Source organism: Engystomops pustulosus, chromosome 1 (genome assembly GCF_040894005.1).
Source record: "Engystomops pustulosus chromosome 1, aEngPut4.maternal, whole genome shotgun sequence".
Taxonomy (NCBI): domain Eukaryota; kingdom Metazoa; phylum Chordata; class Amphibia; order Anura; family Leptodactylidae; genus Engystomops; species Engystomops pustulosus.
The window spans coordinates 200,679,420-200,701,853 of record NC_092411.1 but is presented as its reverse complement, the minus strand read 5'-3'; the positions used below and the strand labels follow the sequence as shown (position 1 = coordinate 200,701,853).

At 38.5% G+C, this 22,434-nt stretch overlaps 1 protein-coding gene across 3 annotated transcripts in view; it reads left to right on the top strand.

Moving 5' to 3' along the window:
- Positions 1-22,434, top strand: part of UNC5C (unc-5 netrin receptor C) — a 255,722-nt gene that overhangs the window by 185,945 nt on the left and 47,343 nt on the right. For all 3 annotated transcript variants that reach the window (XM_072117947.1, XM_072117956.1, XM_072117939.1), the window contains 3 exons: positions 16,094-16,274; positions 16,812-16,979; positions 17,498-17,662. In XM_072117947.1, the coding sequence (XP_071974048.1) occupies positions 16,094-16,274; positions 16,812-16,979; positions 17,498-17,662 (514 nt within the window). The remainder of the gene's footprint in view (positions 1-16,093; positions 16,275-16,811; positions 16,980-17,497; positions 17,663-22,434) is intronic.

Sequence of the window (22,434 nt, the reverse complement as noted above, 5' to 3'; positions counted from 1 at the left end):
TTTGCATACACGGGTATGTTCACCTGTTAGAAAAAAGTTTATGTAGCAAGAAGGAAACACGCAGGCTACTTTGTTTCAGATATATTGAGGCCCTCTGTAAATATACTGTTTTATTTTCCCCAAAATTTTTCCAAATGAGATCAGTAGAAATGTTTATCTAATATGGTTCATCATGTCGTCACCTGAATAAAAACCTTACATTAGTCTACCATAGACAGCTCAACTTTATCATAGACTTTCATATTTCCTTTGACTCCAAACAGTAGTTTCATCTGTTTCATCTGTCATCATATGTGACCCCTATTGTTTACCAAACAGGAGAAATTAGAGGACATTTATTAATGGATTTCCGAATGTTTTTTGTTGTTCATTTTAAATGTTCTCTCCTTTCTGCATATGGTGCGCCATATTTCTGAAGTGATGGTGCCAAGATTTAGCTAATTTTTGGGTGCAACTTGTGAATTCCAACAGTTTTCCTGCTCTTCTAATTCCTCTTTTTTTTTTTTTGGTGCAGTTTCTGTCGCACACTTAGACCTACAAAAAACAAGTTCTATTTCTGCTTCATGAATGTGAAGTAATTTCAGACCCTTTTAAGTTGTGTCCCAATTTATTAATGCCTTGTGCCACAATTAAATATTCCTGTCTAATTTACTGCACAGTTTGTGTGCCCAAAAACAGACCATGCAACACTATTAATAAAAGCACCCCATTGTAAGAATATTTGCTAAAACTGTTCTCACATGTGTTATGTATAAACTGTAAAGCTGCAGTCTCCACATTCATAGGATGCAAGGTGATGGTTAAAGATCAGTGAATCATCAAAGATTTGAGTCATAGAAGTTTGCAGAATTTTTGCAAAGATAATTATAATCTTTATTTATGTAGAGCCCTCAAATTCTGTAGCACTTTACAAATCATAATTTGGTTTGGGTTGGTTGTTGAAAAGCACATTTTAACTAACTGTATTATTTTAAAAATAGTTTTTTTCCATTTTATTCACCCTCGCCCATCCCCCTACCTAAAATAGAATGTATGACATCAGTATTTTACAAGATTCATCTAAAGTGAATCATAAATTCTTTGGATTTGATTGCCGTAGGTGCCTGAGAAATACAATATTCATACTGAATCTATGAACCAATTAATAGATTCGCTCAGCTTTCTGTTGGTATTTGCTTAAGATACACACATCACTACTAACAGTCCCTGAATAGATACAGATGCACTGATACAGACATAGATACAGATATAGATGCACAGATACAGACAGCATATGGGCAAACAATGAACAGCTAGTTGAAAGATTGAGAACTGTTTATAGAAATTAGCTTTGTTAAATTTTTGATAAGATTCGATTTGGGTCTGATTCTAATAAGTAGATGTTGCGTGATTTGTCCCGGAAACAAGGTATATAACTCCCTCTAGTTCTCTAAAATACATTTTTTTTTTAAAAATAGAAAGGGTTCTATCACATTACCTATAATTCTTCTATTAGGGTTAACCCTAATGCTATCCCTAACTCTCACAATGAGATCTTGGATGATTGTGAGCAGTAGTAATAGTCACCATTTTACAAGATATGTCTAAAGCAATTCTGTGCTGAAAAATCAGAACAGTGGGGCAGATTTACTTACCAGATATGCTTACTAGTCCAGTCGCGATCCCGTAGCGCGTTGTCCGACAAGGATTGCGTCTGCTGGGATTCACTAAGGTTGTGCTCCCGATATCCAGCAGGTGTGGCTGCTGCACTGAGGTCCGCCGGAGTTCACCTTCTTCTTCCTGGTGCATGTAAGTGCTGATCTTGCTGCACAATTCTTTTTTTAAATTCCGCGGTTCGTCTGAATCCGTCGGGTTGTCCGACAGCCACGACCCCCGATTTCTGTTGCGGCGCCGATGCGCCAGAATCTGATTGCATGCGCCAAAACGGCGCAAATTAGAAATATTTGTGAAAAACGACAGAATCGCAGCCACAGGACCCTTAGTAAATGTGCCCCATTGTTCCAAATCATGAATTAACTAATTGATTTGCTCATCTCTTTTTTCAGATTTATTTTTTAAAACCTAAAGATATTTTCCTTGTTGTTCATGTTAGACTGGTAGGTTCCTCATCTCCACCAGTATAGCTGAAACATCTGTGCCATAATTGTGCTTCCAGCTCATATTTTTATTTGTTATTTTCTGTAAAGAGTGTATTAAAATAATGTAAAGTATCATATCTTGTGGATAGTGTCTGAATGTGTAGGGCAATCCCCTGCTGGAAAGGAGTACAACACATCATTCCAGTACAGATCTATCCATGTGAATGCACCTGGATATCTAAACTGAAACAGGGTCACATTTAGCGATATCCCCGGACAGAAATGTGTTAGTTTTGTATATATGGTCACTAACCATTTAAAATGACTATTGGGGTTTTCAATGTATTTTCCAAAGCATTTTCCCAACCAGTTTGAATTCCATGACTAACCTCATAAAGCTCAATAAGGAAGTGATGTCACATTGATAACATGTACTGTTATAGACATAGTATACCTAACAACCTTTTAACCTAAATCAGTAGTCCTACAAGTCCAGGAATAACACTGTTCTGGACACAATTTGACATTTTCATTTTTTTGGTAGCTCCCATCTCTGTTGATTCTGTTTGTAACACACAGTAATCTTTGAGTAGCTGTGATTCCATGCTTCACGTGTCCTTTCCAGAGAGCTTCTATGCAACTGACTTTCCATGCTAGCAAGACAGAATTCAGCAGAAAATTCAGAGGAAAAGTTATTTTATCTGAACGGCAGAAGCATTTAAGGGGGCACTTTTCCTTGATAAGATATATCAAAAAGTTTCTTACTTGTAGGGCGGCATGATGGCATGGTGGCTCAGTGAGTAGCACTTCTGCCTTGCAGCGCTGGGGTCCTGGGTTCAAATCCCACCAGGGTCAACATCTGCAAAGAGTTTGTATGTTCTTTCCAAGTTTGCGTGGGTTTCCTCCCACACTCCAAAAACATACTGGTAGGTTGATTAGATTGTGAGCCCCATGGGGGCAGGGACCAATGTGACATGCTTTGTGCAGCGCTGCATAATCTGTGTGCGCTATATAAATGAAGGATTATTATTATTACTTGTACTAGTCATTTATGCAAAGTTTGTGAAAAAGTAAAATTACTTTATGGAACCTGTAAAAGCTAATCAGAAGGAAAAAGATAATACCCAATGTCCTGTGAATTTGTCTTATAAGTGAATATTACATTTTTTCAAGCACTGAATTGTTTATTATGTATTTAATGCACAATAAACTGACACATAATGGAGCACATTAATTTTTTGTTTCCGTTTACTTGGCACATGTATCGCGCAAGTTTTTAGACTGTAATTTTAGATGGTGTCGCAAGGGTTTAATAATTTGGCACAGGGCAGAAAGTGTCTGAAATGACTCTCCACATTCATGAAGGTGTTATAGAATTTGGTACACTTGCTTTTACTGTGTTAAGTGTGGAACACAAATTGTACCAGAAAAAGGTTTTGGTGAAGGAAAAGTGTTGGTATTCAAAAACTACGTCCAAATTGTGCCACCAAAAAAAGGATGTCAGTATCATAAAAGAAGCTAAATCATGGTGCCAACTTATTCTTCCTTGTAGAATCTCTTCAATACTACTAACAACACAAAGGAGAGAAGACTAATGAATATGAATACCATGACTTGCTTCTTATTTATGCAGTGTGCCAAGGCTAGCGAGGTAATTTAAATAAAAAAGATGTCAGGTAACTTGGCGGATTGCAGGACGTAATAACAATTTTGCCAAATTTACTAGCTGAAGACATCACGACGCACTGTCTGATATTATGTGTTAATGGTTGGGTTTAACAGAGGGAAATGAACTATTAACATGCTGTATGTGAAGATCAGCCATCCATCTTGTTAAAATTAAACAAAGCAAATTTGCAGAGAGCGCAATTCATTTCTTACACTGTTACTTTAAACTGTAGTGCGATGTGCCCTGAGGGTCTCCTGGTTGTAAGATTCAAGTAAGATCATCAGTAGTTATTCATAGTAAGGCCTGAGGGCTGACAACCACTGAAAGGCAAGCTATCTCTTCTCCTTATGAGCCATGCTCGTTCAACCAAGTGACCTTTGTCAACTGTGTAGATATCTCTTAGCAATACAACTTTTTGATGGTAGGATACAACTTCAATCTATTTAGACAAAGCAGATACCATACAGTGATTATTTACCCTCTAAAACATATTTGAAGTGTTAGAATATAGTTATTTTCAGATATCATAATAGTGTCTCCGTGTATCTTTTTAAAGGGGGTTTCCTGTTTTATACACTTATCTCTTATATACTCGAAAAATGTCTCATTACAAAATGTCTAAGGGAAAAGGACATTTGCCAGTGCACTAAGTGTCTCATGTGGGAATACCCCTTTCAAACATTCTGTAAGATACTATTTTCAGGCTAAACCTTCCAATCTATTCAGGAACAATATAGACTAACGTAGCCTACTATGATTGTTTGCCCTGTACATCAGTGATTATCTGAGCTTGTGTACAACCTGGTCCAATTTGAATAAAACCATAATATAACACCCTTTATGGGTCCATGTTGTATTTTTGGAATCCTATGAAAATAAATTACTGCAAATAACAATGGAGAAGCTATATGGCAGCAGATGGAGTGTAACACTTCCTTGAGCTGTTGTACGTATTGTGCCAACCATCATATATTACATGACATGTATGATAAGAGTGGTCCCTATTTACTTTCTACCTTTTATGTGTACTGTTTTTGTGTGCAAGAAACTTGTCAGACATTCAACTGGACGTCCAATTAAGAGAAGAATGTTCTAAACTGGTAGCGGTTTTATTGGAAGTATATAATGCCATTGGCAGATGGTGACGCCTTCAAACAGGCAGTGTCAGGTGGCTCTTCAATCTAATTGATTATTAATATGACGTCTGTTGGATGTGTTTATTGAGAACAGCTTATGTTTTCTTCCAGTTAGCGGGCTTCTAATTGGAACTTCTGCCTTATATCACCTAAAGGCATGGCGCCTACTGAGTCTTCAAAGAATTGCCTTGTGAATTTATACCTGACACAATCTCTTAATGGAGTTCTAAATGGATATTATATTGTAAAATTTGATTCTGCCTAATGCTAAATGATAAAAATTATAATAGAATAAAAGATAAAATGAGCATTTTGATTATTCTATAGGTCACCTTGCTCAGTAGATTACAAGTTTAGTATGGGTGTTGAGATATATGAAGCACCACCACTTATTTACAGTGTAGATTGAGAATCTTTTGAGACCAATCCTCTGTAAGTGGTTTAAACGGGTTCTAGTTCCAAATAAATGTAAAAAGTGATACAAATGACCAGCATTCAATGTGTATAGGGTACAATGTGGGGTCTTTAAACATCTTCAAATTTGAATACTCTATTGATGGTTACACAATAAAGATCATTTTAAACACCTACAATTTTACTTAGTTTTATTGCTGTTTTAGCTCCTGTAATCAGTGGTGGTCAGTGTAATATTCCAGAGTGTGGGTGGGTACTAACTGAGCAGGACACTTCATGATCCCTCTGTGTGCTGACAATGTGCTTAGATCATCAGGGTAAAGGGTTTATCTACACTTTTATTTAACTTCTGAACATTCTACTAGTATCTGACACATAGAAAAAGAGAGATGAGACAGATCAGAGATTAGAGATGATCTCATAAGATGCATATAAAACACAATGAGACTCTCTGTTCTGCTAACTCACCTATAACTAGCACAGATTTAGCTCTGTTATATGTCTACCTCAGGTAAAGACCTTATATGTCTGTAACTAGTAGAAAAATGCAAATACGTTTTCCAAGGTGTTAAATGGAAAACAATACCTCCTTTTGCTACCTTGAAAGGCAGCCCCCTTAACATCAAGTATGACTTACAAGAAGTCTAAAAATATGATGTGGGATTAAGCCAAACCAGTATATCTATTCCATAAGGAACAGACTCCCAACTGTAGACAGCACTGTTTCGACCTGATTGGGTCTCCTCAGTACAGCGTAGGGAACTGATTTGGCTATGTGAGAGGCTATTGACTAGGGACAGACAGTAGGTGTTCTCCTTAAGGAGACAATGCCAATTAAGGCCACCTTAAAGGCCTTATGGAATAGATATACTGGTTTGGCTTAATCCCACATCATATTTTTAGACTTCTTGTAAGTCATACTTGATGTTAAGGGGGCTGCCTTTCAAGGTAGCAAAAGGAGGTATTGTTTTCCATTTAACACCTTGGAAAACGTATTTGCATTTTTCCCAGAATTCCCTAGTGGAGCATTATGGCTTTAAGTCTCCACACGCCTTTAAGGTGGCCTTAATTGGCATTGTCTCCTTAAGGAGAACACCTACTGTCTGTCCCTAGTCAATAGCCTCTCACATAGCCAAATCAGTTCCCTACGCTGTACTGAGGAGACCCAATCAGGTCGAAACAGTGCTGTCTACAGTTGGGAGTCTGTTCCTTATGGAATAGATATACTGGTTTGGCTTAATCCCACATCATATTTTTAGACTTCTTGTAAGTCATACTTGATGTTAAGGGGGCTGCCTTTCAAGGTAGCAAAAGGAGGTATTGTTTTCCATTTAACACCTTGGAAAACGTATTTGCATTTTTCCCAGAATTCCCTAGTGGAGCATTATGGCTTTAAGTCTCCACACGCCTTTAAGGTGGCCTTAATTGGCATTGTCTCCTTAAGGAGAACACCTACTGTCTGTCCCCTGTAACTAGTAGAGTAAGTCTCTGCACACTGCTGCTTGATGGTCTTGTAATGCAGGGGAGGGGGGCAAGAGACAGAAAGCACTGCTTCATGCAGAAGCTATTCAGAAGCTATGGAGAAGCTATTCATGAAAAGAATTCAACCATAGTCAGAAGATTTACGGTCCATCCAGGGAGTTTTTAAGAATCTTGTCTTTGTGGTAATACCCCTTTAAGCACATTCTTTTGTTTGCTTCACATTTAGTTTTGTGAACATTTACAGTTGTAGAAATCTATGCTGATGATTTCCAAAGACATATTGGGGCAGATTTATCAAGCAGTCTGAAAGTCAGAATATTTCCAATTGCCCATGGCAACCAATCACAGCTCCCCTTTAAAATATTCATGAGTACTGGTGAAATGAAAGCTGAGCTGTGATTGGTTGCCATGGGCAACTGGAAATATTCTGACTTTCAGACTGCTTGATAAATCTGCCCCATTGTGTTACAGGGTGATCAAAAGAGTATCCTTTTGGCCTCTGTCTCGTCAGTATACGTTAACATACAGCAGTAAACCCAGGATGAAAAAGCAGAGTATACTTTGCTATTTCCTCCTACTGGTTGGTGAAAAAAATTATCTGTGTAGCAGAGGCCTTTTGGAACAGATGCCACTCTATGGCATCCATGGCACGCTTCCACTAAATGTAAATCATGGAGGACAAAGGAGACACACTTAACATTAGCAGCAGCAAATCACTGTCCTCCTCCTGCTTTCAGTGGGGAGGGTCTGAATAAAAAGATGTAAAGAATTTTGTAAACTCCAGTCACATTGTTGTGTTGCAAATTAAGGATTTTTTATTCCATACAAACATCTAAAGTTGTGATGTTTCAGACCTTCATCAGACTCTGTAAACATATAGGGGCTCATTTACTAAGGGTCCGTCAGACACATTTTGGTCGGGTTTCAAAATGATTTCCGCTTTGTGTCGAATTGCCCTGGGATTTTGGTGCATGCAATCGGATTTTGGCGCATTGCCACCAGCTTGCACGCAACAGAAATCGGGGGCGGGCCGTCAGACAACCCGACGGATTCGGACAGACCGCGGAATTTAAAAACAAGATTGTGTTGTAAGATCAAGCACTCACATGCATCGGGAAGAAGAAGGTGAACTCCGGCGGACCTCGGGGCAGGGCCGACGGATGCAGGAACTCGGGCGCACGATCTTCATGAATCGCGCTGGACCCAAATCCTCGTCAGACAACGCGTGCGGGATCGCGTCAGGACCAGGTAAGTAGATGAGCCCCATAGTGTAGATACAAATTAGAAAATCAATAATATCCATAATCTATTTACATACATACAAAATTGAAGCATAGCAAAGTTGATCTATCATGTCACATAAGGGGATAAATGCATATAGGTATTAGTGTAGGGATTCTCATGTTTGTTATCACATATTGTTTGTTGCAGAACAAGATATTTCCTGTTATTACCTACTAATTTACTGCATATGTTACTATATGTTACCGTGTGAGTACTATCTATACTTGATATCTTGAGAATCCTTACACTAATATCTACAGTATATGCATTTATCCCCTTATGTGGTGCGATAGACCAACTTAGCTATGCTTCAATTTTTTATATATGTAAATAGATTATGGATATTATTGATTTTCTAATTTGTATCTACACTCTATGTTTATAGCGTCTTATGAAGGTCAATTGTCTGACCGAAACATCACAACTTTGGATGTTTGTATGAAATAAAAAAAACCTCAATTTGCAACACAACTTTGTGACTGGAGTTTACAAAATTATTTATGCCTTAAGGGATTGGGACTCTCACCAGAGCACCTTATAGTGTGCAGCAGAAATCCTTTCTTTACTGAATAAAATATGTAACCCACTGTAGGCTTGTACAGTGGAAACCTTTGCAACCCTCCATTGTAAATACAGGAATTCTGACAACATCCACTTACAACAAAGGATAAAAAGTAATTTGAATGTATTCAATCTATAAGTAATTCAACAGCATTCTCTCTCTCATCATTATCAGAGAGGTTGAGTTGTGACATCCGGCCCTTCAACCAATCAGTTATTTGGAGCTGTCTCCACTTCCAAAAGCACATAGTTCATAACATGTTGCTTTATGTAAATTAGAAATCCTGTAGATAAGTGGAAAGTTATGATTCTAAGAAATCCCCTTAATGTGTAGCATACTTGATGGGCAGTCTATCTGTAAATCTGGCCAGTGTACTGTATATTACTGAAAAGTAGTGACCAATATTTCATCTTAAACTTGTCATTTGCTTGAAAGATGACATACTGTTACGGCCACCAAATTATGATAAATGGCTATACAATGAAGCTTTGCTGTAAGAGAAGGCATACTGTAAGAAGCAGCAAAGAGTTAATGTAATACATCTGTCAATAAAATTGTGTGTTGGACATGCTTATAAATGATGACCCTGCAAATGACTACTTTACTGTTAGGCTTTGATGCCTTTGAGCTGAGATGCCTACCAGACAAAGGCTAAAAGCTGGCTAATTGCCACTTTGCACGTCTGCTGCATCCATTCCTTGACATAGTGAGTATTTTTGGGAGGCTTTCTAAGTTGTGATCATTATTTAGTGTTGATGACATGTACAACAGCTTGGAAGTTGTTATCCAAATGACATGCTGTCCAAAGTTGATGACTCACAGCTCAGACATCATGTACCCCCTCCTCACATTTGACAAGATTGGATGGGTCTCTCACATGCATGCAAAATTCAGACATTGCAAGCTTTACAAGGTTCTTCAAATAAGCATCAAATAACCCCCATTCTGCATACCTAAACATTGTCAGAATCTGGTAAGTAAGGCACGGATATATTAATATGTCAGAAATCTTATGGTTAACATAAACCAATCAACTATTCGCAAATTGACAGTCAATGATGAAATAATCTAATAAAAATCACCTTACATGCCCTGAATATTCATAAAAAGTGAGTGAGATCTTACATTATGTGACTGTTATCTCTTAGAAGATATATGAAATCCAAATTTTAGGTCAAAGGTTTATGAATAAGGTATACTGAGTGGTCAGCTAGAGAATATATTACACAACAGGCATAAAAATGTCTAATACATCTGAAAGCATTTACTGAATACCTACTATTGTGTTATTGTGTTATTCGAACCCTTTAAAGGAAACCAACAGCCACTGATCTACCAATTAAGGTAGATCCGGTGGCAGGTTCCTCTACCCTGTAGCAGTATAGCCGTTTTCATGGCTATTATTTTAGTCTCCCAAATCTTTTTTAAAACTTGTAATACGTCTGAAAGCATTAACTGAATACTAGTGTGCTATTCAAACCCTTTAATGGAAACCTACCACCACTAATCTACCTATTAAGGTACATCCAGTGCCAGGTTCCTCTAATCTGTAGCATGTGCAGAACCCTGCTTCGCATTTGATGACCTAAAAATTCTAAAAGATTTGGGAGGGGGGGGGGGGCTAAAGGAATAGCCTGATAAAGGGCTATCCTGCTACAGATTAGAGGAACCTGCCACCGTATCTACCTATTAAGGTGGTAGGTGGTTTGCTAGTAGGATGGTATCATTTTCCTTTATCTGTACTTTAGTTTATAATATTTTTTACTTGCAAATTTTGTGTTTCATGCATCCAAAAGACCCACTGGAAAATTACCACTTATATTCACCCATAAGGGCCCCAGTAACAGGTAAAAACAGCCCATTGCTGTAAAATTGGAGAGGCAGTGGTGATCTGGCAGTTGAGAGAAACACTGGCTTTGTAACTAAATTACTGAGGGAGAGGTAAATGAGGAAGCTTTTATTCAGCCAATGTCTTTCTCATTCCTTTATTCCTGAGGTGGGCCAGGTTAGCAGAGGCAGTGTCAATTAGGAGGTGGGGTAGCTTGACTGTATGCTGAAGTTCCTCCACCTCCATTACAGGATCTTTAGTAACGTAGGGCATCAAAAATGTGTACAACTACATCTATAAGGTAATTGAAAACATTGTTCTAAGGATCCTAAGATATAAAAACAACCAATTACTTGCCAAATGGGACCCCCTTCTTGATGTCTTAGTTAAAGAGAAATTTCCAAAACCACACAGTGGTACTTGTCATTAAATCCTATACTAAAGAGTATCCCCTTTTGAAGAAAGTTTATTGAAAGTTAGTAAATATATTCAATCTATTTGCATGCTGTAATTTATGGATCTAGGACATTTTTTGATGAAGGCCATAGTTTTAAAAGACTTAACTCTGTCCTCTCTGCACGGTATTACTGTAATTACATACACATAAAGACCATGTTGCTTATTAAATGCATGTGTTATTGGGGGAAAATGTTGTCTAGCAGGTCAATCACTCCAGGTTATAGCCTAAAACACTGAGAAGTGAAATAATCCATATTCCAGACACATCCTCGGAAGCGTTGGTGCCATTATCACTCGTTAATAGACATTTAAGTGACTCCCTGTAACAAGTGATAATGGATATCTCACTTAGATGGAAGATACCACATTGTTTCTATCAGACCTGATCCCCAAGAGACAAAAGGTGCAAATTCTGCTTTGTGTTTTGGAAAATAACGACAGACACTGCCTCAGAAGTTGAAGAATTATTTGTTTATGCAAATCTTGCTGGTAGAATGTGCAGTATTGCTTATTCACGTGGTATTTTTCACGAGAATATAATTTTATCTGTCTTTATATATTGTACCATTAACTCCATTGATAGGCTTCAAGTTACTTTGCACTCTGCGTTAATCTGTTAGTAAATTTTATTATCTTGTTCTAAGTCTGGCTCTTATATATTTGGCAAAGAAATAACATCTATATTAGAACATGTTGATCCAACAATTTGTAAAGAAATGTCTTTTGCACAGAAGTTAGTTAGTGAGTCTGCTGGATAACAACTAATGAAATTTGGTTTTGATTGCATTTGGGTTTGGCAGCTTTTCAATAACTTTATTGGTCAAATTGAAGAGCGCATACACAGACAGCAAAGTGTGGTGACAAGTGCCATCTCTGTATTACATGAAGAACTGTCTCAATTAACATTAATGTAGAAAATGAAACTCTGTAATTACTCATAGAAATCCTACAGGTCTCTCTTTCTAAACATGAGGTGTCTGCCAAAAGTGCTCAACTTCAAGATGACATTAGCTTGGCGTGGTTGAGTTTACATCTGATAATTGCTCGGCTATGGCCCTTCTCATTCATATAATCACTTGTTTGATTAATGGACTCTGTACATGGTTATTTATGTAATGAAATTCCCCTCTGGATCGCTTTTCCTTTCATTTTTTTATCCTCTTCTTTCGATGCAGTGATTATACATGTCCTAGGGCTATGTAGGCCCAGCGTAGACAGTTAGCTGCCGGTCTCTTTCCTCATAGTTACTTATGCTTATATAACACTTCATTTTTTGTGGCATGTGGCACTTTTCCTTTGTTAATTGGAACAAATGTGCCAATTATGGAGATTCATCTCTTGATACCAATCAATGAATAATTAGACATAACACATCTGTCTCTGAATGGAGGAAGGAGGTGAGCACAGACAAATGTACTTGGAACAACTGTGTGAAATTTGTGCTTCCATACCCATCATTTGCCAAAAAACACACTGGGTCCTGTTCATCCCACATATTTTGATGGATTTAATGAGAATGTCTTGTCTTATTCAGGCAGTGATAGGGTTTTTTCTCCTTTTTTATAATTACAGTGTAATATTAATGATACCTTAAGGGAGAAAATGTCATTACTTTCCAACCTATCGAAGAAACAATCAGGATTGTATAGATTTAGCACATAAATTAGAAGGTTCTGAAGAAAGAGCATGCCACTAAATTGCTATAATCTGATTTAAAGCGTAACAATGTTAAAAAATTGCATAATTCAACAGTGCAGATTTTAATAGTAACTTTGAAATATACTTTTTTAGAGAAATATGTTCCCTTGTTCCCCTGTCTTACATCCTAATTTAAGGAGTTTGTGTAAATTAGCTTTCTGTCCTGTACATCACTGACAGATGAGAGTTAAAGGAAGCTGACAAAGTGTTTAATGATTTAAACTCTTTACAGACAGTCACTGGATAGTTTAATCACCTTAGAGAGCTGAATCATCATGGCAACATTTCTTTATGGAAAGAGTTAATCATTGGCCTCCTTATCTTTATGACCTCAGAAGGCTGTCAGATAATCTGCTGGAAAAAGAAGTAGAAAAAAGGCACAGAAAAACTAATAAAGTATGCATGCTGGCTGGGGATGAGCACTACTTACCCCTCCCATCTGCATCGTGAGCTGAGCACCGTGCTGCAAAGCCAGACAACCCGGCTACCCATGCACGTCTACAGAGGCTGTAAGCCAGCTGTTGTTTTTGCATCTAGCTCATAGCTGCCATTTACAGGCATGTATATAGAGCCTAAGTCAAGTCATATAACAAAAAAACTATACTTATGCTAATTCACAAATATTTTTCTTCTTGTAAGTTGTCCGGTTTTACACAAAAGCAGATAACCGGCCATGGGGGGGTTAAGAAAACAAAAATACTTATGCTTACCTTCGCTGGTGCTCTCGTTGCCCTGCATCATCTCCTGTCAGTGCTGTATCTCTGATTTTTACAAAGGGAGGAACTTTGATCCATCAACTTCAGGTCGCTGCCTGCAGCATTGAATCTAATGCTGTATTCGGCATGGCAGTGGTCAGGTCGGCATGCCCTGTCTCTTTTTACAAACAAAGGCATGGCAGTGACAGGACATGGTGCAGGACAATGGGAGCACCAGCGGAGGTAAGTATAAGTATAAGCTTTTTTTGTTTCCCCCCCATGGCCAGTAGTATGTTGTTAAAACTCGCCCAAGCCCTTTAAGCATAATTTGCATTATTTTAAGATTTGCTCTTGAAAGTAAATTATTTAATTACTCCATGTATTTATTAATGGATCAATGTTTTAAAAAATAAACTTTTATCTTGTAACCTTTTAAGTGGGTTGCTTGGCCCTTACAACTTATCAACAGAATAGATCATAAATATATGAATGCATGGGCCCCCAAAAACGAGCAGGAGTAGCAAATGTCTGCTCAAGCAAAGTTAAAAATCTTCTTTTAGGTATAGAATAATCTATAGAATTAATACCAAATCACATAATAACATACTTTGGGGCACATTTACTGCGCCCAATATCCCGATATCATGTGTCGCTTCCCCGCTGAGGTCCGCCAGAGTTCACCTTCTTCTTTCCGGTGCATGTAAGTGCTTGGTATTGCAACACAATTTAAATGTTAAATCCCGCGTTGCCCGAATCCGTCGGATGGTCCGATGGACCGCCCCCGGCGCGATCCCCGAAAACGTCGGAAAACCAATGGAAATGCGGCCCCTTTGTGTCCAGGCTTACCACAGAAGCATTTACAAAAACTACAGTTTTTTTGCATGTCTTGTCATGACTGCTTGTAAGTCAGACATACCCTTCAAATGTTAGGAAATATTCAAGGGTCTACGAACAGAATGGTCTAGAACAGTGGTGGCGAACCTATGGCATGGGTGCCAGAGGTGGCACTCAAAGCACTCTCTGTGGGCACCCAGGCCATCACCCCAGCACAGATTTTCCATACTGGACTCAAAACCTCCTTCTGAAGTCCCTGGCCACCCAGGATGTGCTGTGATCAGTGCTATTTTAAAGCTACACATTCTTAACTGCCTGGTACTACAGGAGGAGCAAGGAAGTGAAGACAATGCTGTGTTATTATTGGAGCTCCTGCTCTGGGCCCCACAATTCCTCCTGTTCAGGGGACCCTGAAGGGAAGCTGCAATAATAATCTGAATTTCTTATCTTTCTTTCAACTGTATTGGTGTCCTCAGGATGCCGATACAATTAAAAGCTGTGACAAAACAGCTAGTAACCTGTTACTGCTTAAATTGCCATGTTGGCACTTTGCATTTAAATAAGTGGGGTTTGATTGTGATTTGGGCACTCGGTCTCTAAAAGGTTCGCCATCACTGGTCTAGAATCTGCCATATCGGATACAAAAAATGTACTTAATTTTGGCAGGTAATAAGCATGTAACCATTATTACCTAGGGGGTCTGATGTCAGTAATCAAGGAAATTTTAGAAACATTTTACATATACATATTTGGAAGCCATAGGAAAGTATACAGTAGATCTATATTCTAATTGCATTTCTGACAGAATTAATTTATGGTTACAGCCACGGCTGGATTACATTAAACTCTTTTTATCTGTTCAAATGAACTGCTATGGTATGTTATGCTATGCCCACACATGACAGCCATGCTTTTGTTTTTATTTTCCAGATGCTCCTTCTGTGACAAAAGTTAACTTTAAAAATATGTCATTGGTCTAAAGTTCTTTGTGGGCATTAGGTACCTCAGGGCTCTGGCTTTACAGCAATAACAAAGCCTTCTATTACAGTTCCACCACCCGGTGCCATCGCTCATCCTTCCCTCTTCAGCTATATAACTTCTGTGTCCAGCCAGATGTGGGGTCAGAGCCCTGAGGTGCTCTGCCAATGTCCTGCAGTCTAATTTGCTTATTTCTAAAGTATAGTTTTGTCATGGAAGAAGCATCTGGACAATAAACACAAAGGTATGGACAACTTGTGTGGGCATGGTCCTACCTAACCTAGGAGTTGGTTTGGGTATGGAAATCGTGGTCACGGATTGCCTTTAAGATGTTTTTGCTTACATAGTAAACTAATTGAAGTGATGCTATTTTCTACTGTAATTTTCTTTGAAAAACTCCCTGTGAAGTTCAAGACATAAAACCTGGATGAATGTTCTCATTAAACAAGTGAATATCCTGCTTGCTCCTTGTTTTTATTTTCTTGCACTTTAGATTAATAGTTTCATCTATTGCTAATACTAAAACATTCTATTTAGGATGCAATTTACATAGATAGAACCTTTCCAGATAGCGGCTGATCTGTCACACAGCTCAGCAGATAATACATAAAATTAACCAATTTGTGGAAGGGAGAGTTATTTATTTATAAGTCGGGAGCTCTGCATCTATTTGTTCTGCCTTTATTTGTGCTGCTAGTATCAATCTACTTCAGGACATTGGGCTATTATTAATGGCTTATGACAAGACTGAAGAAGTCATTTATGGATTTTTGCTCACCAGTGCACTCTCGGCCACCGTTCTGAGCCGAGAGCCATTCAGCTCTGCAATTACATGCACAGTGATCATTAAATTGTTTCCAAAATATAATATTCTTGCAAAGTGAAAAATGGGCGATAGAACTGTTTCATTTACTGAGATAAGTTTTGATGGAAATGCCAAGTAGGCAATAATATATTCAAATGCATTCTTTTATAGGTGGAATGGTTGAAAAACGAGGATGTCATTGATCCTGTAGAAGATCGCAATTTCTACATCACAATTGATCATAACCTCATCATCAAACAAGCGCGGCTTTCAGACACTGCCAATTATACGTGCGTTGCCAAAAATATTGTGGCCAAAAGAAGAAGTACTACAGCAACTATAATTGTATATGGTGAGGCATTGATGTATTCCCTGAGAAGAATAACTGGAGTCTAGACAATGCATAAGCTCTTCAGAATATATAGTGAAATATACCGCAAGAATATGATACTGAAGCGCTAGGATTCATAAATCTTTAGGTTAATCCATTAAGGCTCATTTGTGAAGAAAATACTTATTGGCTCAGAGAACTTGTGAATAAGCACTTCTATAAGCAGACGCATAACACTGAGCCGAAAAATATTACACTATGCAAAATTTTTTTGTCTAGATCTATACAGTTTCGACTTACATACAAATTCAACTTAAGAACAAACCTCCGGACCCTATCTTGTATGTAACCCGAGGACTGCCTGTGTATGTATATATATATATATATATATATATATATATATATATATATATATATGTATATATGTATACAAACCAGGCAATTTTTCAGTATCAATGGGGAAAGTATTGGTGCACTCCTGTATTAAGAGAAAAAATGACTGTACTGTTTCATTGTGTGAAATTTAATGGTGTACTATAATAATTTTTCTATTTTCAGTGAATGGTGGTTGGTCCACATGGACAGAGTGGTCTTCATGCAGTAATCGGTGTGGAAAAGGTTACCAGAAGCGTACAAGAATGTGTACTAATCCTGCCCCACTGAATGGAGGATCTGTGTGTGATGGCCAAAGTGTTCAGAAGATAAGCTGCACAACCCTCTGCCCAGGTAATAACTGTGTGGTCTCTGCAGAAGAAACCTGAAATGATCAGCAGAATAAAAAGGCTCAGGCTGAGCCCACCAGGTCATTCTTTGGTGTTGTGATGACTGTCGAGTTGCAGAACTCCTATTCCTATTCCTGCCCTTGTTTGTGGCTCATACATGTTTTCTACTATCATCGGTGCATGACTGGAGCTCACTCGCTGTTGATACATGGAGCACAAACAACGGACCACGTAATTATTGTTTACAGCCCATAATATCCACACTTTCGTGAACATCAGGACTAAAGGCGTTTGGCTGCAATACTGGACAGAGTACACAGAGTCTAAATAAGCTATGTTAAAAACTGCAGATAAGTCACATTCCATGTGTTCACCAAAAAGCTGTGTACAATATACTATAAAATATCTAAATAGTTAATTTTCTGTAGCTACAGCAAGAGAGCAGATTCTACTCTGGAGAACATGCGTCTCATTGTGACTCATTTCAAGTTTTTATCTTTGTTTTAATGTTTTTCTTTTCAGAGAATGGAGAATGGACCACATGGAGCAAATGGTCAACCTGTGGGACAGAGTGTACACATTGGCGTCGCAGAGACTGTGCCAATCCGCCACCAAGAAATGGAGGAAAAGACTGTGAGGGTCCCGTATTACAGTCAAAGAATTGCACTGATGGCCTATGTATGCAAAGTAAGGACAAGACTGAGAAATACTAGCTGTATGCCTTAAAGTGAAATTTAATTTTAATCTGGTGATAGGTTCTGATAGCCTATGCCATGCTTCCTGTGTAAGCATTCTGAATACTGCCACTACTTCATTAAACTTTATGTCACTTTAAATGGCTCCCTGCCAGAAGCGTGTGATGAGTCCTGCAGGGAGGGGGCAGCTGCAGAAGTCTTTGTGCCTGTATCTCAATCTCCTCTCCTCCACACTCATCCAGCTCCAACAGCCCCTCCTCTCTGTCATGTGCAGTGAACAGGCAGGGGTGGGTGGAGGATAGTGTGGGGGAGAGGGTGAATGCTTGAGGAGATTGTGACACAGGCTGCTGCAGCTGGCCATTCCCTGGGGCTCACCACACTCTGCTAGCCGGGAGCCAGGTAAATGAAATAACATTTTATAAAGTACTGAAATGATTCAGAATTTTGGCAAAGGCATTTCTAAAATCAGCATAGTATAGGCTATTGGAACCTATCACCAGCTAAGAATAACATTCCTGCTGACAGATTTGCTTTAAGTCTTTGCTAATAAATAGATGTTTGTACATCTCGGCATTGTATTTATATTGCTATGAAATCCCTTTGTGTCTTCACTAGTAGTTATTGCAAATTATTATTTTAGTTCAATTTTAGTTAAAGGAATTCTCTATAATACATGACATTACGGCTTGTATAGAGACTGCAATATGAGACATGTACACGACACATTACGTGTTATAAGGTCAAAAAGCATGTGCTATATCTTTGTATGTCATTGTATGTACTTTTTTTTAAAACCAATCAAAATAGAATAAACAAATAGCATAGAGCAAACAACAAAAAAAGTCATAGAAGAAAAATGATGCTTTGCATGTAAATGCAAAATACTTTCTTTATCCAAAGTGTGTGTGAATGACACATAATTTGTCTTCAGTATGATAAATCCATTTATAAAAATTAGTCCATATGAGTCCATCCATCATGAACACTTGCAGAGACGATTCAACAACGTGGAACACTGTGCTCCCACGCCCCTGACATTTTGGGAGATCTCCCCCTATCTCATTCTATGGGACTGGCATCAGCCATCAATGTCTCTCTGTTGAAACCATCTCTTTATTGAAGAAATTAGAAATCTATTTCCAGTCTTGAAACCTTCTCCTCCAAGTTGTTTTTCCATTGCAGTACCCTGTAGTGCTTGATAAATGCAGTAAAACACATACTGTACAGGGAAGCCTATTTATGGAAATGTATTATGTATTTTCTAGATTTGCCTGTTTCATTGAATGCATTTACATGACATGAGAGAAAGAGAAGTCCCCATTACCATTATTCTTTCATAAAACTCTGTAACATTGTATAGCGTAATGAAAAACCCAGCTGAATATTGGCACGCTTAGCCCTAGGGTGTTTCCAGTTCCTTAGTGTCTGGGTTTAATGGTAATATTTTAATGGTTTCCTATATACAAGTCAGAAACGTATAATCCTGCTCTATGATCCATCACTGCTGAGAAGATTGATTTGTCATGCTTTATAGCTCTCCCTGAAAGTAACAAGTTGCTTCGCTTTTTTTCCAGCCTCTCTTTTTTTTCTCCTCTCTATTTCTCGGCGCTGTCATTAGTTTTGTCACTTTTATATAATAAGTTCAGCATTTCCTATTTACTTAGTTCCTGAAGGGGGTAACAACAATCACCAAGAATAGGTTACAAGAGACTGCGCGCTCTGCTGTGTACAGATTGAAGGACAGAGAGCACTTATGAAAAGCACGTTTACAGGGTGGGGGTGACATTTCCTTCTTTATACCCCATTGCTTTCCATAATAACAGGTTACTGATATAAAATGTCATAAAAAATGGGAAGTTTCACATCATTCTATTTTCCATGGAAGGGAGAATCTATCTAAAAGTAGGAAAGGCAGCACTCTAGATCCAATATCATAGAAGGTGAACATTTTATTCTATACTCCTGTGTCTCAGTGTATCTCCAGGCTTTAGTAGGCCCATGGGCAACATAGCCTTAATGGGCCCCTTAGTGGGCCTCCCCCAAGTAGCAAGACTGTGCCCCCTCACAGGAACCACACTGTCCCGCCCGCTGTAGCCACACTGTCCCTCCTACATAGTCACACTATCTCCCCTATGTACCCACACTGTCACCCTACAAGCCACATTCCATTAGTCACACTGCCCCCCCTACATAGCCACGCTGTCCTCCCCACCCATAAGACACACTGCCCCCTCTCCATGTAGTCACACTCTCCGCCCCACTCATAAGGCACCCTGTTCCCCCCACTTATAAGGCAAACTCCACCCCCCCCCCCGCAACCACACTGCCCCCCCCCCCCCTTAAGGCACACTGCCCCTCCTGCTGTAGCCACACTGTCCCCCCCCCCCCCACTCAAGGAAAGAAAAAAACTTCACCTTTCTTTATTCCCCCAGAGCAGGGCCTGCAGCCGCCTTCTTCTTATGTGCCCGGGGGAAAGAGAAAAGGTGAGTTTTGGATTCTGCATCTATGCTGTGCCCCGACGAGCGCAGCATACAGGCAGAAAACTACACAAGCTGAAAGGTGATTATTTTTACCAGTGTCTTAAAGTAACACTGGTATGATTGATCCAGGGGCCAAATTTTTTTTCGCAGCCAAAGTGGGCCCCTCCAACACCCTTGGGCACCGGCACTTGCCCGGGTAAGCCGGATGCTGGCGCCAGGCCTGGCAAACAACTTGCACGAGACAGGTATCTATATATTTTATACTGGATCTGGAGTGCTGCCTTTTTCCATTTTTTATGTTGGCTGGGTGTTACGGGATTTGTTACCCCCCCCCTTTCATCCACTCTGCTGCCTTGGATTATTTATCATTATACATAATGTTTTTGATCCATGTGCTGTCAGGTACAGGTACCATATAGTAGTGCACATTGTAATTCAATGAAATATTTTTCCCTACAGACCCACTATCTAGACTTCTGTATATATATATATATATATATATACTTTTGTGTTGTGTTAGCTCCCCACCACAGGCATGACCCTGTATAGGTCTTTGTGCTTAGAATAAGTTTAGATCACTTAAAGGAAATTTCAGATACGTGGAATGCAATGTTTTCTTCTTAATGTGGGTAGATGATGCGCTCTGCATACAAGTGACATTGCCAGCACTTCACAGAAAGATACATTCTCTATGATATATTAAATTCTGAAGCACAATAACAATAATTAACATTTTAAAACACAGCAGGCTTCCTCATGTTTCCCTCACTGTGCATGTGATATGAAGCCTTTCATATCTCCCCCACATTCTTCCACTATAATTGCCTCTTCTAAGAATTTATAGAAAATAAAAAAAAAATAATGCTCTGATTGTTTTATTATAATGAACAACAAAATGGGGACTGATTCCTCTGTACCCTGGAAATAGCATGCGCCCTCACAGCCTGTGTAATAGCACAGCATGTATATTTTACCAGCGGGATTCCCTGCATAGAACATGAAAACTCACATTCATTTCCCCTTCTATTCATTTACTTATCTTTATGCCTTAAATTATTCCTAACAGTAACATCTCAGGCCCAGGGGGTAGGAAGGATCCCTTTAATGCAGAATATAGACAAACACTTGTTAGGAAGCTTTGGATTATTGCCACATTTTGGCTCTTGATTAGCGGATCCATCACTGTTTCATTAATATCACCGTGACCGATCAATATGGCCTTTTATTAGGCTGTGTATTCTGCCATAAATCCACAATCTATACAAATATTGATTTCTTTTTGGAGAAGTCTTTTACCCATGAAGCTATAGTTTTTATCTCATGCTCACTGGTGTTTCTCAAATGTCACATTTTGTCAGACCAATGTAATTTCTGATGTCTGAGACCATGATCTATTTTAAGGTCTTAAAATCACTATATATGGTGTATAGTATTGCATTTACTGAAAAGCCCCCCTCTCCTGTTCACAAATATCTATGTTTCTATCTATGTGTGCATCTCATATCTATCATGCATCTATCTCTCAATCTCTCATTCTATCTAGCTGTGTCCGAACAGCAAGTCAAAGAATTTACACTAAATAATATAATTTTGCCAAATTAAAAACTGGTAATGCAGAACTAAAGCTAATTAAATAATGACTCATTTAACAGACTAAAGAAGCAGTACATATATTTAAAGGCTTTTACTTCTTTTCAGGCAACTAATTGTTGTTTTGAGATTTGTCCATAATATCTATCAAAAAGAAAAATGGTTGCACTCCAAATTACCACCACAACATCTGCTATCTATCTATCTATCTATCTATCTATCTATCTATCTATCTATCTATCTATCTATCTATCTATATATCTATCTGTTTTCTAATCTATCTAGAATCTCATCTATAAATATTGCTTCTTTTCTGTACTGATCTCCTCAGCAACGAGTATTAGGAATTTCACTTTGAAGTGGAATCTTAAGAACTGACCATATACATCTTTAGTTGTCTTCTCTGGGTCTATATGTGCCTAACTTGGACACCATTTTAATTGGTCACTAGGGGTTTTCTGAAATCTCTATTTCTCTTTTCACATTTCTCCTTAGTGTTGTTGACAGCAGAAGACTATTCTGTATGTTTTAATGTAAACAATGAAGACAGCATGCAGGATTATATATATCTGGATATCTGGACCATATCTAGGATGTTTCTACAAACAAGTGTTTCTCACAGTGAACTTTTTCAAGTGTTTAAATATGTTAATGTTCCTGATTATGACTCTCCTTGTTTCCAGTGTTGCCTATT